Source organism: Chionomys nivalis, chromosome 1, assembly GCF_950005125.1.
Source record: "Chionomys nivalis chromosome 1, mChiNiv1.1, whole genome shotgun sequence".
NCBI lineage: Eukaryota > Metazoa > Chordata > Mammalia > Rodentia > Cricetidae > Chionomys > Chionomys nivalis.
In genome coordinates, this window is record NC_080086.1 from 35,694,020 (window position 1) to 35,720,735 (window position 26,716).

Consider the following 26,716-nt stretch of genomic DNA (forward strand, 5'->3'; position numbering starts at 1 on the left):
CAGGCCAGCCTGCTCTACAGAGTGAGATCCAAAACAGCCTGGGATATGCAGAAAAATCCACTCTCAAAAACAAAATAAAAAACTGAGAAAAGGTTTCCATTTGGTTCACTTGTACTTAGATTACATTAACTAAATTTGTATCATCATCTAAGGTTCTCATTTTTAAGTTTTCAAATTACTCTCTCTCTCTGAGTGCGTGTGTTTGTGTGTGTGTGCCTATGTGAGTGTTCAGGTACTTGGTGCTAGAGTATACGCATGGGAATAGAGGACACCTTTGGGGAATTCCTTATTTCCACCTGTTTTTGAGGCCGACTCCTCCTCATTGCTGCTGCTGTGTACTCCAGGTTAGTGTTCCATAAGATTCTGGGCAATTCTGTGGTCTCCATCCTCCATCTTGCTGTAGGAATGACAGCACAGATTTATGCTCCCAGATCCAACTGAGTCTTGGAAATCAAACTCCGGTTGACAGGCTTGCATGACAAGCATGTTTTCCTCCTTAGCCATCTCACTGGCTCCTCGTCTTCTAAAGACTTTTAAAATGTGCCAGCACTTTGTAGCTAGGGGGATCTCAGATCCCAGGTGAACTCAGGCAAGACGAAGTGATATACACAGTGGCGGACCCAGGAGAAAATCCCACCTCTACCCCCAGCATGCAGATCCCAGGCCTTCCCCAGACTGGCCTATCCTAGATCCTCAGGCCTATATTACTAGGGCTGCAGTGGGCCCTGCTATCGTGGAGTGAAATCTAATCCCACAGGTCTCAGGGGAGGGAGTGGAAGGGAGGGCGAGGGAAAGCGTGTCAACAAGTATCCGGCACAGAAACACAAACTAGCTTGGTTCGGAACTGGCGCTTTCACACGTCAATGCTCTCAGCGCGGCTGACTGAAGTAACACGAGTGTTTATGTGCGCAATCTTTTACGAACAGGAACTATTTTGAAAACTCTTTTACGAAGCCAAGTTTCTTTCCTTTTAATAAAATGCCAAGCAGAGTTAGGTGGGGTCTCTTCCAAGGAGGCTTAAGGTAGGATAAACGCAAGCACCTTAAGTTAGCAAATTAAAATAAAACAAGGGTTGCGAGTCAGGCTCAGCGGCAGAGCGCGTGCTCAGCAGGTGTGAGGCCCCGGGTTCCACGCCCAGCACACAGACAACAAAAACCTATTACCTAGTTCTAGCTTTTTTTTTTTTTTTTTTTTTAATCACACAGCTGTTAGGTAGTGATGTCACACACCTTTAAACCCAGTACTCGGGAGGCAGAGACAGGAGGGTCTCTGTGAGTTTGAGGCCAGCCTGGTCTAGAGCAAGTTCCAGGATAGGTCCCAAAGTTATAGAGAAACCCTGTCTTGAAAAACCAACCAACCAACAACAACAACAAAAACCAAAACAAGACAAAACCAAAAAAAAAAAAAAAAAAACCAAAAAACAAAACAAAAACACCCACACAGCTTTGTAACCACAATGGTGACCGGCTCTTAATTTCCCCTCCAGTCGAGGGAAGCCAGAAGCCCAGACAGAAAGCTCCTCAGACTACTCTTCTCATAGCGGTATTCCAGATGAGTCGCAAGTTTAACAGTGAAGAAAACCTCTCAGGGACCCTCGGATTTTATTAGAGGCCAGCGGGAGAGATGGCAGATGCTGCAGCACAGACAGCCCACCAGAGGGGTCGGTGGTGAGAGACCAGCAAAGCGCTCTACTGCCTGTGGAAACTTCTAGGCTTAGTATGGAAGCAGAGACTCCCTGTATCCATTTCGGCATCCAGCTTGCAGTATCCTCTCTGCTCTCAGCCTGCAAGGCGTACTGTAAAACCTAACTATGTGCAGGTAGGCTTCACACGGCGAAGTTCAATAGCATGCAATCAGAATATCTGTTCATCCCTCTGTCCCTCTGCAGCCTCATCTCTAAAACGGGTACCTCTTCCTCACAAGATGGCTGCAGGTATGCAGGAGAGCAGTCTGCTGTGGCGACAGTATTAGCTACTGTCTTCCTCTCACAGGCCTTGGGGCGCTTCTGCCACAGGCACACGTGGAATCCCTGCTGTTTTCCTCTCATATACCTGAGTTCCAGTCTCTAAGAACCAATGCTTGCTTTTCCTGGAGCCTCCTCTCACATGAGTCCTTCCTGAGATCCCACAGAAACAAAAGAACCACGTGCCAAACTGTGCCCTTGGCCACAAGACCCGTCAAGCTCACATCTTCTCTCCCCCAGCACACAGCACTGCCCCTCCAGCCTGCCTGGTACCTCTTTGCTTCTATAGCACCAGGAGCCTGGCAGGGCTAATAAACACTAGTTGAAGGTGTCAATGATATTGGACTAAAGGGCACACACACCTTCAGAGCTATCCCTGCCGCCTGGGAGCCCCACAGCCAACTGAGAGGGTTCAGAACTGTAATCTCAGAGCTACGAATCCATTTAATTTTACAGTCTTGAAATATGGAATCCCCCCAAATTCAACACAAGGCAGCTGTTTTGCTTGCAAATGAGAAGGGTCAGCTGTGAAAATACAGCCCCTAGAAAAACAAGGACAGGACAGGCTGTAAGGACACCTCTAGGGGCCCTCCACTGCTGAGTCAGGAAGCCGGGGTCAGCTATGCCTGACCCATGGGCTACCTAGCCCCACAATTTCACTGTTTCCACCTTCTGGCTCACAGATTCCATCTTGAACACCCCCCCCCACATCAACTCAAAATGCATCCATTTAGCTTAGTGCTTTCATGATTTGAAGATATATACAACTGTCAATCAAAGCTGAGGACCAGTCAGGCAAACCCAGATTTAATTCCTCTCTGACATGACCGACTCAGGTTTAAAAATATTTTCTAGGTTAATGTAATATCTTGACATCTTTATGGTTTTATGTCTCTTGGACTTGACTCTCATGGTTTAGGGAGGACCAGAGTCTCACGATTTAAGGAGGATTCTATTTCCATGGTTTAAGGAGGACTAGATGACTGTTCTAGTATTCAGCTCTGTCTTGTCTTCCTGTAGCATGTGACTCCCCCTCTCTCCCATGGCCTCCAAATAGATTGCACCATCCAGCCTCCTCTTTGGAAGGTAGGATTCCACCCAGACTTTGCTGTCTATTCCCCAATAGGACCATCCCTAGTGCCCACATATATAAACAACTCAAATCTCTGCAGATAACTCCGACAGCAAATAAACGGGACACACTTTATACAGCGGGTTCTCAATGAGATGCTGCCAAGCTGGATTTCAAAAGGCAGGCTCCAGCTTCCAAGCTAAGCAGCACATGTCTCTGTCTGCAGTTTCTGCCTCTCCTCCCCTCACTCAGGGGAGAGGCCAAAGCTCATCTTGAGGGATTGCTTCATAAGGAAAAATCAGGGCAGGGCACCATCCCAGGACCGGCCAGAGGAGAAGGGCTAGCAGGGGACTCTGGGAAGACAGAGCTAGGTGCATCAACAGGCTCATCAGCTCCCATAGTGAGCCCTCTGCACTGCACACAGGTCTGAGTGCTGACACGGGGCTTCCCACAGCTTCCACTGGCCTCCAAGCGCATATTTGTCATCAGAGGCTCTTGATGAAGCTGTACACAAATATCTGACTGTTGTTAAATACAAAACAAAACAAAAAACTACTCCACAGAAACCAAATCAAAACCAGCTGTGAGGGCGAGGGGCCAAAAACTGGGGGTAAGCGCAGAGGCGGGCAGAGACACTTGTTAGTGGCGTGGCTGACTGAGCAGCAGAGGAAGAAGTCACATGGCATGACTGCCATGCTCCTCCTGTGACTTTGCTGTGAAGACAACAGACATTCCACCTTCTAGAATTCTGTAGCCAGGGAGGCAGAACTTGAACCTCAGTTCTGGATGTATCTGCCAGCCTGCAAAGGGCTGTGTGGTTGTGTTAACAGTTAGTGCTCAACTTACTTTCCCTATTATTACTAATTAACTCCCCCAAATATGCAGAAAGCATGTGGCTTCACCAAAACGTGAAGGCACAAATGCCGTGAGCACAGTGCTAAGAATAGGATGACGATGACATCAGCCACGGTGCACTAGCCAGTGTTGCCAAGAGGCGTGAGTGAGGGGCAGATGGTCTCAGGCGAATCCTGGAGGCAGGGGAATGGCTAGCTTCTGGCTATGGGATCTGGGAATTCCAATCTCCCGAGGATGGACCAACATGGCTTGTTTCATCAGCCCTCTTAGGAGTCATCCTTTTCTCTTTAGTTCGACGGAGTGGAAAAATATATCTTGGCGCTTCTCAGAGCACGATGCTGAACCCACAGTTGGAATAAAATAAAAACATGGAAACTGATATTTTGTCCCAGGATGAGAAATAACCCTGGAGGCAAAGTTGAGCCAGTTTCATAAAATGAGGCTAACACATTTGCATGCTTGAGTCAGAATGAGACTTTCCTTAAGAAATCGATCAATTAAAGCAACACCCGGGGAACTCCTCAGCAGATCTGTGACTGCAACACCCTGTGGTTCATCAGCTTGCAACTTCCGTTTCCTCGGGTTGCAAAGAGGCCAGATGAAGGACCAGGGAGTCAAGGCCTGTCTCTGAGAACCAGCACTCTCAGAAAGTTGGGCCTCGAAGGTAAAATGTGAAAGCATCCTTCATGTGGCCAAGTTTTTAGAGCATAGGAAGCTGAACGAGGCCTTTCCACTGTGGGGGCTTCTAACACTCCATGGGCAAAACGAAAACATCATTTGATAGCTGGATGGGATTTAAAGATGTGGGGTCTGTTCAAGGTGCCATCTTTACAAAATAAAATACAAGACAAGGCAAATGGCCTTTCCATGGAAATGCTTTTCAACTTTTAGTGTGAAATAAAATTAACCCTCCATACATATTTCACATTACGAACATCTGGATTGGCACTTGGGTGGCAGAGGCAAGTGCGTCTCTGTGAGGTTGAGGTCAGCCTGGTCTACATAGTGAGTTCCACGCCATCCAAGGCTACACAGTGAGAACCTGTATATAAAAACTCCCTGTTTTCTGCCATAATGGTTCACTGGTCTTGTTACTTGACCTTCAAATTCCATCTCTAATGACATCCAGCCACTCTCCCTCATACTGCTACCACCAAGGCATCTTTCTAGGGTGGGCCCCAAGCTCCATCTGCAACCATGCTTCTTAACCCCTCCCCCTCCACTGCCTGCTGCTCTCCATAGCAGGTGAGGCACCAGTGACCTTGAATGAACTCACTTTAGTTCATCAGGAAGAATGACAGCACAGTGGAAGGAAGGGTGGTGGGCAGCAAAGCTAGGGTTGCCACGGTCAGTCTCGCTGAATTCAGAGGGCCCTGCTTGGCTGTATCTTTATCACTGTGGCCTTTCTGTGTAAACAAGGGGACATGTGGCCTCCAGCAGGTTCAGCTGGGCACTCTTCCTTCTTTAAGGAGCAGTACTGAATGGAGACACAGGTGCTAAAATGCACACAGAACTTTCCAGAGAAGAGTGCTGGAAGGGCAGGGAAAGGGGAGTGGCTCCATGATGGGCATGTTTAGCTCTGGGAGTGATGAAAATGTGCAAATGGGGGACAATGATAACACCACTCAGGGAAAACTAAAAACTACAGAATTATACACTTGAAGAGGGGATGGGTTTTGTGGCTGTCACATGCTCTGAAAGTCAGGAAGGCCAGGGGCGCTGCACCCTTCCTCCCCAGTCTTTCAACGACCAAAAGCAACTTCTGTTTATAAAGACAGCTTCTCATCCTTCAAACTAAAGGGAATGGTGGCTGTCTCCCCAAAAGGCTTTCATGCATCCTGACTCTGAGGCTCAGGACTAACTGCCTACTTAGAGGCTAAACATTTTTGATAGCACCTCAGCTCACTGCCAACACCTTCACTTTTCACAGTGACACGAGCCCATGAGTGCCACTGTCTCATTACCCCGACCCAGTAACCACCATGCTGCCTGGCGTCAGACCTTCAGAAAAAGTTCAGTAATTTTTAAAAAGTTACACATACACACACCTATACACATATACACACACTTATACATTCACTCATCACACATATATACACAATCATAAATGCACATGGTCCTGAGCTCCAGCATCACAAAAAATTTTAAATTCTTTTATAAACAACATATGTAATAAAACAATGCATATATCTTTAATGGTCTTTTGAAACACCAAGCTTATGAAAAAGTTCATTGAAATGGGAATTATCATCTTCATTAGGGTGCATTAAAATATAGAAGTTCATATTTTCATATTGAGCATCTATAAATTCGCCAGAAATAAGTATAAAAATAAAAACACTGTATTTATATAGCAGATGCTTTTGTTTTTGTTTGCATTTGAGATATGGTTTCATGCAGCCCAGATTGGTCTTGAACTCATCACACAGCTGAGGATGACTTTGAACTTCTGATGTTCTTTCTTACCCTGGGGCACACAGGTTAGGAAAGTGCTCTACCAGTGAGCTGTATCCCCAGCTACTCTCCGACATCTGTATTTATTCTCCTGCACATGCTCTTTTCAGGTGACACAGTGACTCTTACTGCTATGAGGTTCCCTGGTGAGCGCTTTATTTTTCCCTTCTCTTAAAGCTTCTATTTAGAGCTTTGGCAAGCCAAGGGTTACACACTCAAGGTCCCAGAAAGGCTGTCAACCAGAGCATGAAATTAACCCAGAACATGGTTGAAGGATGAAGAAATAGCATCTGTCTGTCTCCAGGAAAGGGAAAGGAGCCACGTGACAGGCATGACAACTGTGTTTCTATAGATATTCCTAATGTGGTGCTGGCATTGGACCCAGGGCCTTACACGTGCCAGGAAGCCCTGCACCGCTGAGCTGCACCCTCAGCCCATTACACATTTTATGTCTTCAAAGCCTGCATCTGATGCATCATTTCTATACTGAATGTGCTGTTTGGCTCCCTCTAGTCAAGGAGCATGTGCCTGCAGATGCCAGATCTGATTTTTTAAAGATGTTGGAAATAAGGAAATTGAGACTTCTATGCAAAAGTTGTGATTTTAAAATTCTGGCTTTCTTCAAAATTTCGTACAGGGCAAGCTCCAAAATGCCACAGTTGCAAGCTATATCTGGCTCATCAGCTAACTGGCTTAATACTGCTCACCTCAATGTTATGGGGTATTTCTAACTTGGTGAAGGAAACTTCTAAAAACTCACTCAGGTTCACAGATAAAGTTCTGTCCTTCTAGCCCACAGCCTATTGTCACCAAGGCTGGCAGGAACTTCTTTTCCTCTGGGCCTTAGAGAAGGCTATGACCAACTGAGCCAGTAAAATGCAGACTAACCGGATGTGATCAAGGGTTGAGTCAATTACCCTGGCATTTGGTCTATCTCTAGAGTGAGATACAAGGAAATCTCTGCTACAGCTCTTCTGAGTAGCTAAAGAAGTTAATTCAGTTGGCTGGCAAAGCCCTCTCGCCATCTCATCAGTTGCTTCTGTGGCCTAGAAGTGCATAAGGAGCAACTATCGGCAAAGCCTTCTGAAACCTGCCTGGAACCCCAGTCTTAGTTCTAGGGGACAGTTTCATCTCTTGGAATCCTCTAGAGATGCTATTCACTTCCTGAAGATGAGGGACTCTCCAGTTTCTAAGTACTAGACACCAGTAAAGGACCACATCTGCTTAACACTCCAGCATCTGAACAAGAGAAAATTTGCTTTTAGCTCTGAGCCAAGCGCTAGGGGCAGACTGCCTTGTTTCCTGGGTGTGCCTGTCAATCTCACCCCAGCCTGCTCACGGAGCCCACGCAGTGTATTCTGTTTTTTCCAATGGTTTCTTCTACTCAGAGCTCATCCCACCTCTCCAAACGGTAGCCCTTATTCCACTGGCTGACCAGGACTGGTCCAGGTTGGCCATGCCCTGACTACTTGGGGCCTCCTCAGTGGCGTGCGGATGCAATCCCTGGGGTGTTTATCAATGACCAGGACTCACGGCTCTGTAGCCCTGAGCCAGGTCTGCAGAAAATGGGATGGCAAGGGTTTCCCTGCATAGTCAGAGAAGTGCTGTGACCTCTTAAGGCGAAAGCCATTCCCTGGGTGAGATGCTACCCTCATTCTCAGGCACCCATTTGGAGGAACTGTGGGTTTCACTGCCACCTCTGTCAGTCCCTCCTCTAGAGCGGGGACCTGCACAATTCCAAAGCCAGGCAGGGCCATTCACAATGGGTCAGTGCTGGTGCCTAAGACTGTCAACCACAAGCAGGCCATGCTTTCTCTGATGATAGCGAGTCCAAGGTCCTCACAGACTTGTGTTTTGACAGAGACCTTCAAGACTGTTCTCCAACAGCTGTGCTCAAAGTACACCTTCCAGAAACAAATGGTGCTCAGAAGTCAGGGACCTGTATTTGTTCTGCCTTGACTTAGTGCATTCGGCAGCTACAGAGCAGACACTGTGGCACCAGGGTGTGCCACTGATAACCAAGGTGCTAATTTCAGAAAAAAAAATGCTAAAATCAACCACTCTATCCTCTTTCATAGTGGCAAGAGTCAGGCAGGTTACAAACCTCAGTCCTTAGGATGGAAATGTTGTGCTCTTACCTCCGCAGCTTGGGTCTCTTGGTGGAGCAGGGTAAGACCAGTCAAGTCTTCTAAGAAGGAATGTGAGGAGTTAAACACCTTCGCTAAGAAGGCAAATCCTTCCCGCTCGTATTGATCAAGAACCTGCAAAAACATTGGCACACTTAGAAAGGGAGCTGCAGTTCTAAACATACATTAAGAGGGTCTTATTTCTAACAATCACTTGTTTAAAGCAGGGAGGTGGCTCGGCAGGCAAAGGTGGCTGTCACCATGCTTCATGACTAAGTTCAATCCTCAGGGATGGCCCGTAGGGTGGAAGGAAGGAAGAGACTCCTACAAGTTTTCCTCAGACCCCATATGCACCCCATGGCATGGACACAGCCCACATACGTATAAGTAAATAAATAAATGTGATAAAACTTTTTACAAAGAAAATAAATATAGGTAAAGATGCTACCTGACAGGCAAAAAAGTAAGAACAGCTAGAGAGATGGCCGAGGGATTAAGAGACTGACTGCTCTTCCCGAGGACCTCAGTTCAGCTCTCAGCACCCACCATCAGGTGGCTCAAAACTGTCTGTTCTCCAGCTTCAGGCAATCTGATGCCTCTGCACTCATGAACAGACAGACAGCTGTCCAGGCAAACAGACAGAGAAAAAGACACAGACACACATTCTCTGTCTTTTCAAACAATCTTTAAGAAAGAGTACAGAAGGACAGGGTATCTATTCTCGCCTCTGCTTGGGAGAGCCACATCATTGTTCGCGTAGACGTCAACTCCCAACAAAGTGACGTTCACTAAATGTCCTACAGGACTCAAGCTACTGGGCCCAAGATTCATTTGTTATAAAATAAATATAGAGGAAAGAGTCGAGGAAAGATGGTAAGTGATCAAGGAAATAGGCAGAACAAAATGGTGTGCTAGAAATCTGACATTCCAGCCAAAAACCATTTTAAAAACACAACTGTTAGAAATGGGAAAGTCACTGTCAGCAGGAGCATCACAAATGAGGACAATCATCACAAGTGACCAGAGAAATCAAACCGACTGAAATATGCCCTGAGCCCACCAAAGGGTTATAAAAGTCAGGACACAGCAGTGTTAGCAAGGATGTGGGAAACTTGCGATTCACCTGAAGTCTAAGATGAGACCCTCACTCTAAGAAGTTTAGTGCTAGTGGCCCCTGCACCTCGCCTGGCCCTGGCGGTGTATGTGTGGGAGAGCTAGCCCTGAGGGCATGAAAGCAGGAGAACTGGTCCCCTGGGGCAACACTGGAGAGCTCACCCTGGTGATAGGAACCGGGAGAGCGAGCTGGCAGGCTGACCAACCTTGCAACTACCAAGGCCCAGAACCAGGGCCATGAGTTGGCTCATCCCAACATCCAACCCATCTATGAACTGCTGGAGGCATGTGAAGGGGCCGGTCCTACAGATCCAAAGTTGCAGGATCTCCAGCACAGGGCAACAACAGGACATCCGAGAACAGTCCCAGTGAGGACCTAGTAGCAGATGGTGTAGTAGAAACCAGGCGCCTCAAAACAAACCAATGACTTTTTGCAATGAACTCTTACAAGCAAAGATGAATGGATAAAAGGGTTTACTGTGTGACTCACTGTGTCAAACTACAGCTTCCATCACAAGATTTTTCTTTTTCTTTTCTCTTAAATTTTATTTTTATTTTGGGGGAGGGTTACAAAGGCAGAGGGTGGGTATGAAGAGATGAGGAGATGAATGGGATCGAGATGCATCATGTGAAAGACACAAAGAATAAATCAAAAGAGAGTAAAAGGAGAAGTTTAGTACACATATGCCCTATGACCCAGTAACCCTTGGGTACATACAAAAAGATGTGCACGCAGCAGCATAAGACACAAACAAAAGTGTTCATGGCTGCACTACTCACAGTAACCAAACTAGAAATCACTTAAGTAACCATTAATAGTAGATGAATAAAAGAATTAAGTATATTCAGGAATGGAATACTACATATCAATAATGAAAATTAAAATTACATTCGTCAAACACATTACAGAGAAGGAAGAATCTGTATACCCTGAATAACCTTTATACAAAGTTAAAAACAAAAACAGGTAAAATTAATCCAGGATATTAGAATTCAAGAGAGAGTGAACCAATAGAGAGACTGTGGCTAGAAAAGGGGTACTCAGCGTATTAATATCGGGTGCTGGGTACAAAAGTTCATGTTGTGAGAGTCCATCTGAGCAGTTAGGATGCGGACAGGACTCCCATGCGTTACCCTCCACATGGAAGGAAGAAGGTGAAAGGCCAGTTGCCTTGACAAGAGAACAAGAACGCTCAGAGCAAAACATGTGACTGTCACACCCATGGATCAGTGATCACAGGAGCTGCCCACTGAAGGCCAGGCAGTGAGCTGCAGGGTCTTTAGACCCTAGGGTTCAGAAGAGACGTGGAGAAGAGTGTGAAAAAGACAGCAGACATCGGGCACATTTAGGCATCAGAGGACACGTGAACAGATACCTGAGAAGCAGTAACTTAAGAAATAGAAATTTAAAACATTCTCCTTTTGGAAAAACATCAACACCACAATTTGCAATTTCACTTGTGAAGGTTTCTATGCAGTTGTTTGCAGCACGAACACAGACGAGAGACTGCTCACTGAACCACTGCAGCAGAAAACCGTGAAAACAGATATCTGATGGGGGACCATGTGGCCATATTATGCTACGTTTACAAGCAGTCATATATCCTGTAACTCATTAAAAAAAAACCCACACAGCTCTGAATGGCTGGTAAAAATTAATTTCGAAGACAGCAATATATTTTTTAAAAAAATATTCAGACTGAGTACATACACTGTGTTTAAAAGATGGGGGAAATAGAAAAAGAAAGGAAAATGAATTCAGAGCCATGTACTCCTCCTACAGTTTCGGTGTTCTGCATATGAAAATCTCCAGACCAGCTGAGTGCTGGTACAATGTCACAGGCAGAAGTGTTCACACTGCGTCTTGTGGCTGGCCATAGATCAAATTCAGGCACACTAGGGTACTGCATAAGGCTGCCCTAGGGCCATGAGTATAACCTTCTTAAGAAATACAGGTGCCCGAGTCATGGAGATCCTGCAGTTATGGTTCTACAGCAGATGGAGTAGACCTAGATGGAGCAGATGTCAGGGTGGGTCAACCCCAGGCCTGGCTGTGGGCCTGGGTGGTACCTGAGCTGGTCAGTCTAAGCTGCTCTGCTCAGGCGAGGGCTGGGGTCAGCTCCCCTACACCTATACCATCAGAGCCAGCTCTGCCCCATGCATGTGGAGAAGTTCCAGTGAGGATCCAGTGATGATGGTGTACCCCAAACCAGGGCCTTGAACCAAACCAGTACTCATTGCAATGGCCATTAGCAAGTAAAGCTGACTGGACAAAGACGATATACTGTGTGACACAGCCTGGCTCCCAATGCCACCAGGACAAAGGAAGAAGTTTAGAGAGGCAGGAGCGCAGAGGTTTTCTTTTTTTTCTTTTTCTTCTCTTTTCCTTTTTGTTTACTTGTTTTGTTTTGATTTTGTTGTGGTGCCGCTGCAGTGGGGAAGGAAGGATGTGCGGGGTCAGGGGCCTAAGTGGAACTGGGGTGCATGAAGTGAAATTCCCAAAGAGTCAATAAAGAAACTATGTTAATTTTTAAATTAAAAATAAACACAGGTGCACCAGGTGGTGGTGGGACACACCTTTAATCCCAGCACCCTGGAGGCAGAGGCCGCAGATCTATGAGTTTGAGGTCAGCCTGGTCTACAGAGCAAATTCCAGGATAGCCAGGTCTACAAAGAGAAACCCTGTCTCGAAAAACCAAAAAAGGAAACAGCAACAAAATAAAAGGCCTTTAATAAAGACAGGATTCCCTTACCCTTAAGAGTGAGATTCCTGCCGGGCAGTGGTGGCGCACGCCTTTAATCCCAGCACTTGGGAGGCAGAGGCAGGCGGATCTCTGTGAGTTCGAGACCAGCCTGGTCTACGAAAGCTAGTTCCAGGACAGGCTCCAAAACCACAGAGAAACCCTGTCTCAAAAAAACCAAAAAAAAAAAAAAAAGAGTGAGATTCCTCACCAATGAGAATGGTGTCTCAGAAGAATGGGCATGCGAATTACATGACAGACTTCCAAGTGGTAAGAAAGATTTTTTTAATGATGACTTATTTAGGGAGTGGGTTTTTTTGTTGTTGTTGGATCTTAGTTGAACTCTAGGACTTTAAGCCCTTGTTTCTGCAGATGACTGTGTAGCCTACAAGCCTGGAAGCAGAGGAGGGACAGCAAGGACAGAATGAAGGACAGGCAGCATATGCCTAGGGTAGAGAGAAGTTTATGCTAAGACTGGAAACTATGTGGGAAAACTTAATCCTCTTGGGGTGTGTGGACTCACGCACGGACCTCCAGGGCTGTGAGCTAACCTGCTGAACACAAGCAGCTTGTGAAAGGTATCAGGCATTTCTCCTCCTGGAAACAGGTAATCTTCTTAGAGGATGGAATGTGTCGAAAACCATAGAAATAAAGAAGAGGAAGGGAGGGAGGAGAGAAAGCTACAGTTAAAATGCATCTAGCAGTAACCTGTCAATCTACAGGTGACACAGAATGGCCCTTAGGCCAACAAGGGTTCCTGAACAACAAGTCCCTTACATTCAGGGAAGTTACAAGTTCAGGTTCGGGATGATTTTCCTAAGTGAAGCAGTGGTGTGCCCGCCCCTTCTGCTCACCTCTCCCCGGCTGCAGTAAAGTTGCTCATGTGAAGGTCAGGACAACTACAGAGTCAGCTCTCTGCTATCGTGAGGACTGGGGATTGAACCCAGGGAGCCAGGCTCGGCAGCAAACACCTTCACTCTGCCTAGCCTTAGCTCTTATCTAATGAGGTGTGTCCTTTCTTGAGCTGAATTTTGGCATAACCATTTTTTGCACAGCTAGGTTTTTGTTATTTATGATATATATGACAACACACCTCTGGACTAAGATGGCAGAACGTCTAAGAGACAATGCCAGGAGAAGCACATCTCCAGCTGGGACTGTGCTGACTCGCACTCTCTGCTTCATCAAATGGCACAGACTTCAGGTAGGCACTGAAGCCCACCAAAGACTTCCAATTCTGGGCAGCTCTGCAGAAGGCTTTCACAGGACTCTGATCCCCTGATAATATAATACAGTAGTTTTTCCTTTAAAAAGTATTTTTAATACATTACTTATTTGTTTAGTTAGCATGTGTGTTGTGTGCATGTGTGTATGCCAGGACACAGAAAACAACCTGTGGAAGTCAGTTTTCCCTTTCCACTATGTGGGGCCCAGAGACTGAGCTCTGGTCATCAGGCGTGGCAGCAAGCACCAATTTCCAACTCAGCCATTGTGATGTCATGAGAAGCAAAATGGATTCACCAGTTTATCTATTTTTCTTTCTTCCTTTTCTTCCCTTCCCGTTCCTTACATTCATTCCATGTTTATGTGCACCAGAGGAGGCAGAAGCCCACGGAAGCCAGAGGCCATTGGGTTCCTGAATCTAGAGCTACAGGTGGTTGTGAACATCCTGGTGTGGGTTCTGGGAACCAATCCGGGGACTCAATAAGAGGTACACACTGTTAGCCACTGAGTCATCTCACCAGCCCCTTGTCTATCATTCTTAAACAAGGGCACACAAAACACATACCCCAGTTCAGAAACCAGCTTGTATATTTTCACTGGGATGTCAATGCACAGTTTCTACAAACCTCTTGTTGAAAGCGGTTTTTGTTTCGGCATTATCCTTCCTTGCATGATGATTCAAATCTATACATGAACACCTATTTCCATAATACTTAGTTGAGGTCACAGGTCAAAAAACTGTTTCCCACATGGAAGTGGCAGGCAGGCTAGACAGGACTTGTAAGAAAGCAAACAGTTTGAGGGAACCGGCACCAAGCAGGAAACCTGCATAGCAACAAATAGGGGGGACCTCAAGAGGAAAACATCCTGGAGGACGAAGCCCTCAGGCTTTTGTGAGTTTCACAGCCCAGAGCTCCACTAGGGTCTTAGAGTGAGTTTCAGAGGAAAACCCCCCATTGCTTCCAGAAGCAGCAGAGGCTTCACTGTGAGATACACCGGCTACTCCCTTAACACAGGAAAGGCAGAGAGCAGAGCTACCCTGTTGGGGGTTTGTCAGAGGCTAGCTGATCTGGCAAAGTGAAATACCCACCTGCCCTGCCCACAGGCCCATGTCGGGAGGGGATGAGACAGTCAAGTTCACAGTCCTGAGGTCCAGGGACTAGAGGGGGCCCCTGTCCCCTCATCCTCTCTGCCCCTGCACCAGTAAGGCCCATTTATAGAATTTTCTTCATGGGCATCATTTCTATCTATGAAAATACATGACTGACTAAAGGCAAAAACAGTTTGGACAGAGCAAACAGCTGAATCAGACATGGTAGCATGAGGGGATTAGCAGGCTGGAAGCTGAAGCAATTAGAGTCTGCACGATGAGATCGGAGATGGAAAACAATATGAACACAGAAAGAGCCTTTAATTTAAATTATGAGTATGTGTCTGTGCGGGTATGCACACAGAAGTTCAGGGTCTACGGAGGTCAGAAGAGAGAGTCAGATCCCCTAGAGAGGGACTTGGAGGTGCTTGTGAGTCTCTGCCATGGGTGCTGGGTACACAGCTTAGGTCCCCTGGAGAGCAGTACATGCTCTTAACTGTCGAGCCGTCTCCAGCCCCACACCTGGCATTGTGGATACAGAGATTGAAGCCAGGTTGGCAGGCTTGCCTGGCTAATGCTTTTATCCACTGAGCTGCTGCCCTGCCCTATTTTTTTGATTCTTAATTAGCTTAACAATCTGTTCAGAGTAACAGTGTTTGTGATCATGGATGCCCACATCTGTTTATGTGTAACTGAGATGAGCGGCAGCAGTGACATGGCGACAGGAAGGGGGAATCAGGACACTGTGGTAGCATCGGGTGTCCTTCCCGCCTGACTGGTACTGGTACAATGCTGCTGAGCAGCAGCCCTGCATTAGCAGTAAGGTATACTAAGCTCTAGGGGAGTGTAGTGGTTTCAATGAGAATGACGCCCACAGGCTCATGTGCTTGAATGTTAGGTCCCCAGTTAGTGGAGCTGTTTGGGCAGAATTAGGAGGTGTGGCCTTGCTGGAGTAGGTGTATGTGGTCTTACTGGAGGAAGTTTGTCATTGGGATGGGCTCTGAGGTTTCAAAAGCCCATGCCAGGAACAGGCAACTTGCTGATCAGATGTGAGCTCTCAGCTACTTCTCCATCACCATGCCTTCCAGTCTGCCTACCTGACACCATGCTCCCTGATCTTGAAGGACATCCCCTCCTTCAATTACCAGGACCTAAGGAAACATCTTTTTCCCTAAACTTAACCTTGTCCTCTGCCAACATCTTGCCAGGTCCAAGAGACATTGGGTCTACATAGCCTGGACAGCAGTAAAACAACCAACTACCCCAGGACATGGCCAGCACCCCAGCTTTCCCAGGTCTTCCAAAGGTTGCAATGCCCACAAATTAGCAGGAAGTAGTCTTGAGAACTCAGTGCCCCCATCTGTCCCACCTGCTATCCCCTTTAATTCTCTCACCTTTTTAAAACAAGCAAAAGGTGGGAATGTTAGGATTCAGGCATTTTGCTGGCCTGCCCCCATCACCTGGGATGCACTCAGGCAGTACCCTGGCCAGCCCAGGTCCTATGGCTGCTACATCACTATACAGTCTGTGCTTCACTATGTAGTTTGTGCGCATGTGCTATGCCCCCCTTTAAGAGACAGTTTCCGTCCATTCCTGCTGTTTCCCACCACTCCTTTGGAAGAGTCAGGCAGGTCTTTGTGCCTCTTCTCTCCCCTCTCCCTTTCTCTTTCTCCCTGCCTGTCTCTTGGTCTCTCTCTCTTCTCTTCCATTGCTCCTGTCTCCAGAGGCCAGTCTCTCCTCTTTCTCCCCACCCCTTTTCCATTCTCTGTTTCTTAATAAAACTCCCCACATAAGCTCTGTCTGCCTGGCCTGTTTGTCCCTTACCTTACCCACACTGGGTTGGACCCACCCACCAATATCCAATCTCGTGCTTTATCATAACAAAAGGGTTGTTATGGGATTGGGGAGAAATCAAAATCCTGGCCTGCCTTCTTTCTATTAAAAAAAAAAGAGTTAATAATTAAGATGTTCCTGTGCAAGGCACCAGGCCCAGAACTGTCAAACATTTAAAAATAAATCACACTAGCCAGGTGTGGTGTCATGTGCCTGTAACCCCAGAACTTGGGAGGCAGAAGAGTATTATTTCATGCTTGAAACCAGCCTGGTCTTAGAGAGTTCCAGACTAGCAAGGGCTACACAGTGAGACCCATTTCAATAAATAAATAAAGTCAATTTAAGGCTGGTTTAACACCAAGTATTTAACGTATGTGTTGCAACAACAGGCTAAAAAAGAAAAGTATACAATTATATCAGTAAGTGTATAAAATATTTGGCAAAATTAAAAACCCATTTGTGACAAAAACTAAATGAGAAACAGAATTTCTTCAATTTAATACAGAATGTCTATGAACAATCTACCAGTGTTCCTCCCCATTCTTTCCCTGCTTCTCTCTGTTCCTTCCTTTTAAACAGATACTACTTGGCTTCATGCCCAGGCTAACCTGGAAGTCAGGATGCTCCTGCCTCAGTCTTCTCAGTTCTGGTATTATAGGTGTGCACAACCCTGCCGGTGTCTCAGGTAGCTCTGATGAGAGAAGGAAGAGCTAACTAATGAGCAGATGGCTGTGCCAAACTGCTGGGTTCCCAACATGATCTACAGAACGGATAGACTCCCAGCCAGAACTCCAGCAGGCTGTTCTTGCAGGTGGCAATGCCAAGAGTCTCAGGTCTTCACAGGGGAGCAGAAGGAGCCAGAAGAGCCAGCTGCTTGGAAGGAGAAGAACCATGTTGGGGGGATTCCCGACATACCCCACGATAGAGCTACAGTCCTAGAGACAGTAGGGGTGATCTAAGAATAGACAAACGGACCAGTGGGACATGACAGAGGGCTCAGAAAAGCCAAAAAATGTATTCATGTTTGTAAAGGGGTAAAGGCAATACAGAGAAACAGGCCTTTCAACAAATGACACAGGGGCAGCTGGACATGTGGACACAGCCCCTTCATTTTGCACATCATCAAGTCAAACTGAGTTTCAGCGGGGCGTAGTATGCAAACCTATCGACCTCACAGAGGTAATGTGGGAAAACCCAGCATGGGCACCAAAGGTATGGTCTGTGAGAGGAGGAACTAAAGAGCTCAGTGTGTTAAAGTTAAGTTTTTCAGCTCCAAGACAGAACAGATATCATCAAGAGAATGAGAAAACATGCCACTGACTGGGAGAAAATGTCAAAGACATCTGAGAAAGGATTGCTTTCCAATAAAAATAAATAAGAATGCTTTAAACCCACATGTAAGATTTATGAGTCATATAGCCTGGAAATGGGCCAAACACCTCAACACACACCTAACTGAAGAAGATACACGGAGGTAAGCAAGCACACCACAGAGTCTTCACGCCATCTGTCACCAGAGGAATGCAAACTACAACAGGAGCAGGCCACTGCTACATACCTATCCGGCCAAATCCAGAACACTACAAATGCTGGGGAGAATTTGGAGAGGCAGAAATGTTACTCACTGCCGGCAGAGACCCAAGCAGTACAGGCCTTTGGAAGAGATTGGTGGTTTCTTATAAAACTAAGGCTATTCAAAACAAACAAACAAACAGAACCTCAAACCAAAACTAAGGTGACTCTTCCACCTGACCTAGCAGAAACATCCACACTGAAGTTTGCACACAGATGTGAACAGAAACTATCCATTACCATGCACACTGTTCTTCACTAGATGAATGCCCCCAAAACAGTGGGGCAAACAACCATGCATCCAGATGTGGAATAATACTCAATATTAAAAGAAAATGAGCCACCAAGCTCTCAAGATTCACAGAGTAGATGTAAAACAAGGGGTATGTGTTATGTCCACACTGCGATGTTCTAGAAAAGGCAGAACTATGGAGCCTAAAAAAGATCATTGGGGGAGGGGGTTGTGAAGTGGATGTGTTCAACTATACTTACTATGTACATATAGACTATACTATGTACAAAAGTTAAAAGAAGATATTTGCAAAGGTCAGGGCAGTAGTGGTGCTGCTTGGCACTGTACCTTCATATATTATATATTTGCCCAAACACATAAAATGTCTAACGCTAAGAGTGACCTTGATGTAAACTAGGGACTTTAAATGAGGAGCAGCCATGTGGGGCCATCGACTGTGGTGATCACACTGTGGAGAGTGGGCTGCAATATGGGAGACTGTAGTCACGTGGGTTTAAACAGGATAGCTCTGGATTTTCCTCTTAATTTGGCTATGAATCTAAAACTGCTCTAGAAAAAAAGTCTCAGACAATTGAGGAGGAACCTGCCCAGTGCCCCAGGCACAGTGATAGAAGGCTATGGCTGGACACACCAGGGCCTGCCGTCACATTCTAAGAGAACGCATGTTCTTTTTGGAACAGTCACCCAGCTGGTTTTGTCTGCAGAGGACTTAATCCACAGCGAGGCAAGCCGGAAGTGTCTTAGGCCTTCTGCAGACTGTCACTGCACAGGGGAGCTCTCTGTTCTGGAGCCGGGGCATTGCTAGTAGGACAAGGACATCTCTCATTTACTGACTCGCTGTTCTGCGGTTTATCTCCTAACACTGAAATTACTTTATTAGGATAGTGACAAACAAACCCTGATTTCAGTGAGGGGGGGGGGTGAAGGTACTTGCCCAGCATGAGGTTCTCCAGAACCTCCAAAACTATAACACCTGACTTCAACAGCTGGCACAAGACTCCACCCACCGCCATTCTCCCAGGCTGATCACCTCGGGAAAGTTCCATGTCTTTGTCTTCGCACTTGTTACTGCCCCAGAAAGTTATCTGCTTTCCATCAGACCAGATCAATTCACTTTCTTCCACTGAAGCTCAGCTCAAGTATCAACTCCTGCACAAAGCCTGTGTTAGCTACTTCTACTTCTGTGTCTCTCCCTCCCTTGGTGTTCTGATAACACCCGTCACCATACACTGACCAGTCAGATGTATCTGTAGGAAGTGCTCTGCCTCATGATATTTGGCATTTCCAAGTATCATCCCAATGGCGGCAACTTTGTTCTGTCTCCATTTGAAACAGGTAACAGGTGAGAAAGCACTTTGGATGGACAGAAAGAAACATGTCTGCGTGTTTTGTTGCACATAGGCAATAATACTCATGAAGCCAGACCTAGAAAGTACAATAGATCCGAGATCAAGGTACACAGAGAATGTTCCAAACCAGAGCACTCCCTGGCCACCACCAGCATGTTAAGATTGCAGCCCAGGTGAAGCTCAAGTCACTGTAGAGTGGCCATTTCTCTCCAGTCCACATGAAAATCGGGCAACAGGGTCAACTAGAGGACTTAAGAAGTTTCACATCCAAAACTCAGTTGCCTTTAAAACTCAGATGACTGACCATGGAAGAGATGGCCAGACGATGTTTGAATGAACAGCTGGTGCATCATACAGCTGTACCAAAGAGAATCAAATAGCCATTCTGCAAGGATCACGCAAAAAAGCAAAACTTCTATGGAAGTCAATTGAGAAGGAAATATATTCAGTGTGGGGAGTTGGTGTGCACCTGGGAGTGACCCCAAGACACAGGAAAAAACACAGGAAACATTTCCCATCCTACAGCTACCCTGAGCCTGTTTTCTGTTACTAAAACAGGGATTTCGGGCAGATACTGAGCAAGGAGTGCTAGCATCTGTTCCCAAAATATACAACTGTCCCCAATTTAGGTTTACAGAAACAGGAAATACATGATGGTGACACAGAAAGTATCCCCCAAAGCAGCAGAGTGAAAGCCCTGAGAATATCCTTAGTCATTAGTACAAAGGGCAGCGACAGACCTGGGGACTGTTTAGTCAAGAAAAACAGAGACCTGGAAAAAAAAGCAATGAGTTTTTCTTGTTGTTGGCTTTATTTATTTGTGTTTATTTATTTTTAACTTTCCCTGTTTCCAATCCTTGCCCACCTCAAATCCCATAGAACCCCCGAAAACCAATGACATTTGCACATGGAGAACGCTTCTAGGAGGAGGCAGCATTCTCAGAGAGCTATCAACTTCAGAACTCCTGGAAGATCCCACTCTTAAGTGGTCCCTATCTGACCTGAATCAGAACTGAGCTACTTTGAAAGCCTTTCCTGGGGCCAATGCCTACACACTAGTTTGTTTAAAACCATCAGTTCTTGAGGTAGTAGCAGGTTAGCAGTCTGAGCACAAAAGAGCCCATCAAATGTCCCAGACAGCTCTGATGAGCTCAGTGTATTCTTGGTAATGCATAAGAGCATGCATGGGCATTGTGCTAGGGGTCTGAAAAGGCCTGAGTGCTCGGTGTGGCCGGACCTGAGCATCATGCCAGCAGGGGATAAAAGGCAGGGCAGGATTATTAATTGCCTGCCTGCTCATGGAGGCATGTCCCAGCATGCAAAGAGCCCCTTGGCAGGGCCTGAGAGGGTCATTTAAGGAAATCTCCATTTACTCATGACCACAAAACTAACTGAGCAGAAACTCCAGTGCCACACAGGATGAGATTGCAACCTAACAAAATCCAAGACAAATAGTTAAAAAAAAAAAGTCACTGAAATAGTAATAGCAAACACTGAAAGAATAAGTCACAGAGCAGAGAATCTGCTGGTGTGAGTGGCTGCACTATTACTCAAGGGCCCAGTTCTCTAAGAAGGGTAGTGGGGCGAGTATATATGATCAAAATATATCATCTATGTGCACGGAAATGCCATAGTAAGTCCATTACTATGAGACACGGGAAGGCAGACAGTTAATTCAAGAGAAGGGGTTGCCATTTTATAATAACTGTTTCTTCTTTAACACACACACACACACACACACACACACACACACTTGTTTATGTTTGAGTTTGCCTACATGGGTTGACATGCACCATGAAAGTGGGTCCCCTCCAAGAGCAGTAAGTGCTATTAAGAACTGAGACACTGGTCTAGTTTCAACAACCATTTCTTAATAACTGACCAGAATCTCACAAGCACAGCCTAGTCCTGTCAGAGGGACCCCCAGTGACCTCATCACCAGGCTTACCTCTTAATATGGTTACTTTGAGGATCAAGTGCTCAGACTGTATTCAAACTGTAGCATGCTCTTAGATGAAATTATAAGAAACCCCAGATTCCAGATCTGACAAGTTTCTTAGTTCAATGGACAACACAGGCAACTGTAGAAAAACAGATGCAGTTTTGCTTCATCAAACCTTAAAGCCCTCGTTTCTAAAGACAGCAGGAGGGTGCAAGGAAGTCAGAGAATAGAAAACATCAGCATACTGTATATGACACTTGGTACCTAGAACCCACAAATTATCTCTACAACCTTTCAGTACAAAACACAGACACATTGACATATGGGCAAAGGGCTGAGCTACGGGAATAAAAGTGGTTACAAGATGTGGGAAGGTCATTTGTCTATCTGCTGATTTCATTGGTTAATAAAGAAACTGCCTTGGCCATTTTGATAGGCCAACCCTTAGGTGGGTGGAGTAGACAAAACAGAATGCTGGGAAGAAGGGAAGTTAGGCAATCGCCATGCCTCTCCTCTCTGGTCAGATGCGATAGATCCAGCTGCCAGGTCAGACATGCTGAATCTTTCCTGGTAAGATACCACCTCATGGTGCTACACAGATTATTAGAAATGGGTTAAGCAAGATATGAGAGTTAGCCATTACACAGATTATTAGAAATGGGTTAAGCAAGATATGAGAGTTAGCCAAGAAGAGGCTAGGCAGTGTTTATATGAATACAGTTTGTGTGTTGTTATTTCGGGGCATAAGCTAGCCAGGCGGCCGGGAGCCGGGTGGCAGGAAGGCAGCCCACCATTCCTTCTACTGTTACAGAAAGACATTTGACATCATGGGTCACTAGGGAGGAGTACTTTAAAACCTAAGGAAGATGGACACCACCTTGCACCTACAGGATACTACTCCCCACCTATAGGTGATGATAAGAAAATTAAAAGGAAAGACTAGAATGAAATAGTGTCTTCCAGACATGACAGCCCTTGCAGCACCTGTCTTTGCTTGCACAAGATCAAACCAGTCAACATTCTGAGCACAGTGGGAGGGGCTCAGGAGTCCCCACCCCTAACTGAGGGCTTATAGACAACAGTCATGGCTTTTGGGAGAGGACATCAGTGTGTTTTAAGGGTGTAGCCTCTGGCAAGTCAGTTATGTTCCTGGAGATAACCTCATACCTAGAAATATATGGGCAGTTCAAATTAGACTCAATGGATTATTTAAAAAAAGACACAAAGTTGGAGGTAGATCTGGGAGGCATTGGGGAGAATATTGGGGATAAATATGATTAAAAATACTATGTATGAAATTCTCAAAGAATAAAACTATATTTGAAACCAGACATCAGTGGTGGTGGTAGGATGAGAACTGGAACTTTCCCCCACTGCTAATGAGGGGCAAAGTGGCACAGCTGTCAGCTGCCAACGATTATCTCCTACATATATACTCGAGGGAAGTGGAAATCTGTGTTCACACGAACATTCCCAGAAACCCAAGGTGGACACAATCCCTGTGCCCATCAACTGACGAACAGGAAAGCAACGGTACTGGATCTGGCCAATGGGGCATCACTCAACCCTGAAGGGTGGAAGGCACTGAGATGCTATGGTGTGGACAAGCCTGGAAAATACTGTGCTGAGTCTAAGAGGCCATCCACAAAGGATACATTAACATGAACTGTCCAAACCAGGAAAATATAGAGGGACTGGAATTAGACAAATGCTTGGCAGCGTCAGGGAGACAATGGGTTGGGAGAAATTATTGAAGGGAACAGGGCTTGCAGGGAGACGAACAAAAGCCAGGTGGAATCAACATGATGGCTGTACAACCTTCAGAATATACTGAGAAAAAGGCAACTGAACTTTTCCTTTAAAAGGAAGAACTTATCATAGTATGTGACGTCCATCTAATTAAACACATGCCCAGACCCAGTCAACTTCAGGATGAGGACCAATGGAAAAGTTGAAACAGCACCTGGTGGATGAACACGCCGATCCACATGGGGACTCCCAGGAACGCCTTCTTCACAATGTGTCATTTCTCATTAGCCACTTACCAAGGCCATTTTCCCTTAGAATTGTTCAAGCATGTGTCATTTCTTGTCAGCTAAGTCAGTGTCCAGCCATTTTCTGTTAGACTTACTCAATTATGTGTCACTTCCCTTCAGCTAAGTACTGACTTGAGTTGATCTCTGTAAAGACCAAACGTGCATCTAAAGATAGTCTGCAGAGAGGCAGACTATGGCAGGGAAGACAGAGGGAGAGAGCCCGCACAGTCTCCGAGCACAAGGGAGTGGTAGAGAACCAGAAAACCTGTGTGATCCCTTGCTTGGGAAAGCTAATGCGGAAAGGATGGAGGGAGGAAGAGGAGGTGAGGCAGGAGAGGAGGGGGAAGGAGGGATGAGTGGAAAAGGGAAGAGAAGTTAAGGAAGTGCTCACCTACCATCAGAACCTTCCCTGCTTCTGTGAGGTCTTTAAATTCCAGAGACTAAACTATGGCATCCTTGTGGAGCTGGACTTTATACACTGGGCTGGCTAACGACCAGGTATTGTGACAGACACTGGTGATGCTCTGACCAGCCCTACTCTCTTTGAGTTTACTACTAGGACTATCAGTCCAGGGAGGGGGGGGGTACAAGGACCGGAGGCAACACAGAAGAAACTAGAAAAAGCACGTAGCTGCCCTAGGACCTCCACAGCTGAGATAGAAAGAGCAGTCAGTGTGAACACAGCATCTGAGAACCTGCTGGAGCTTGCTGCTTCTTCCAGAAAACCATGGTTTGGGAGCATAAGTGCCACCATTCCTCATGGAGGAGTGAGTGTCCATGGACATGCTCACACTGCACACTCAGCTGTTTCTGCCTGTGACAGTCGGGCGCTGGCCTCAGGTCCACATGGTAAGATGGTAAGGTTGTTTTTTGTTGTTGTTGTTAGGTGGTCTTTTTTGAATTTTGTTGTTTTTGTTGTTGTTGAGACATTAGTTTTTCTTTCTTCGCCACTGGCACCCTCATTAGTTTCTTAGGGAGAAAGGAATCAAAGGTGCTTTCCTACCTAAGACTTAACTACATTTAAAAGAAAGAATCCAGTTATGAAACACAACCAATTCACAGGGGAAAATCCTAAAAGTGAGTGACTAATTTACAAGTTTACAGTTTGTGTTCTTTAGTTTATTTTAAATCTCTCTCTCTCTCTCTCTCTCTCTCTCTCTCTCTCTCTCTCTCTCTCTCTCTCTGTGTGTGTGTGTGTACATGTATTGCCCATGTGCAGAAGCCCCTGGAAGTCAGAAGAGGACATCAGCTCTCTGGAGAGTTAAAGACGGTTACCTGGGAATCTGTAAGAACAGTCGGTTCTCTAACCCACTGGTCCATCAGGCCACCCTCTAAAGCTGTGTTGATGATTACACATCAGTAGTTATTAAAAATTCTCAGAGTTCACACTTGCAATGGTGGATAGTTATATCTTATGCCTCAAGAAAGTTCTTAAAGTAAACATTCCAAAACTTAGGATTTCATTCAAAGCCCAAAGATTTTTGTTTTTAAGTTAGGTGTGATGGTTTATGTTTGTAATCCAAAATTAGGGAGGTAGACAGTTGGATCCTTGAGGCTTACTGGTCAACCAGACAGCAAGTTTCAGGCTAATAGCAGACAACAGTAGTTTGAATGACAAATACCCACATAGGCTCTGGTATTTGAACCTTGGTCCCCAGCTGTTGGTGCCATTTGGGGAGGTCTGAGGAGTATGGCATTGCTAGAGGAAGTATGTCATTGAGTGTGAGATTTGAGATGTAACATCCTGTGCCATTTCAGGTGCTGCCTGTGCTTTGAGGTTCATGTGAGCTATCAGCATCCTGCTCCAGTTGGCATGCCTGCCTATGACCTTTGCCCCACTGTTATGAACTCTAACGCCCTGGAACCGTAAGATAAACTCTTTCTTCCATATGTTGCCTTGGTCATGGTGTTTTATTACAGCAATAGAAAAGTGTCTAATGCAAGGTAGATGGTTCCTAAGAAACAATACCTGGGCTTGTCCTCTAGCCTACACACACACACACACACATACACGCACACACACACATTCACATACAGACATGCATGTGTACACAAACTTAACAGTCCCACACAGAGCATAAATATCAATAATGTCAATCTTTCTATAATTGTGTTTGTTTTATCTCTGTTTTTACCTGGTATAGTACCCCCACTACCTGGAGGCTCTGTGTGGTGTCAGCTGGAAGCATGCAGGCTGCCCGGACACCTCCAGCAGACCTCCACATTTATTATCATTTCATTTCTGTGCTAAATGGCATAACCGCCAGGATCCCACAATTCACACAGAATCAGTATCCTTGCATCCAGGAAGGACCATACATGAGGAAAGATGGACTCCTGAAAGCCAGCTGAACACTCCCTTCTGGTTTTGGTGTTCTGTCTGTGATCCACAGACTGGAATGGAGAAGGTGTCTCAGAGCTGGGCTCTGTTCCTCCACTCTTGGGTCTTTGTGTGAATGTCTGTCTTTGGTGCTCAGATTGAGCTCCCATTTTCCAGCTTTGCAGAACCAAATGGAAGAGGACCCCAGTATAATAAGGGTGGGTAACTTCAATTCCCCACTTCCAGAAATCCACAGCTCTCCCCAATAAAAAGCAGAGTGATACACAAATTGATGTCATAGATCAAGTGGATTGAACATTCTATCCATGCAGTACAGAATACACATTTTTTCTTAGTAGCCCATAGAACTTTCTCTAAAACAGATCACACATTAAGACACAAAACATACCAACAAATGTAGGAAAATTTAAATTTGTTGTATCTCTTTGATCATAATGGAATAAGACTGCAAATCAACAGCAAAAGAAACCCCAGAACACAGATGTTAGGGTCTGAGAGAAGCCCCCAAAGAAGACCAACACCCACATATGCAACAATAAGAGCACTTTATTAATTCTAACATTGGGGTGGCACTTGCTGGCCCCCAAAGAAAGTCACAAGCTCCTTTTAAGCAGAGTTAGGGGAATTTCAGAAAGAAGGGATTAATCTGGGGTTGAATGGTGGAGGAAAGATTAGAATGGGGGCTGATTGGTGGAAGGTCCTAGCGGTTAGGGACCTTCCAGAAAGCAGGGTAGGGAAAGATATCTTTAGTT

The 26,716-nt window shown here is 45.8% G+C and overlaps 1 protein-coding gene across 5 annotated transcripts in view; it reads right to left on the reverse strand.

Moving 5' to 3' along the window:
- Window positions 1-26,716, reverse strand: part of Atg7 (autophagy related 7) — a 243,376-nt gene that overhangs the window by 106,784 nt on the left and 109,876 nt on the right. For all 5 annotated transcript variants that reach the window (XM_057760141.1, XM_057760462.1, XM_057760400.1 and 2 more), the window contains one exon: window positions 8,483-8,605. In XM_057760141.1, the coding sequence (XP_057616124.1) occupies window positions 8,483-8,605 (123 nt within the window). The remainder of the gene's footprint in view (window positions 1-8,482; window positions 8,606-26,716) is intronic.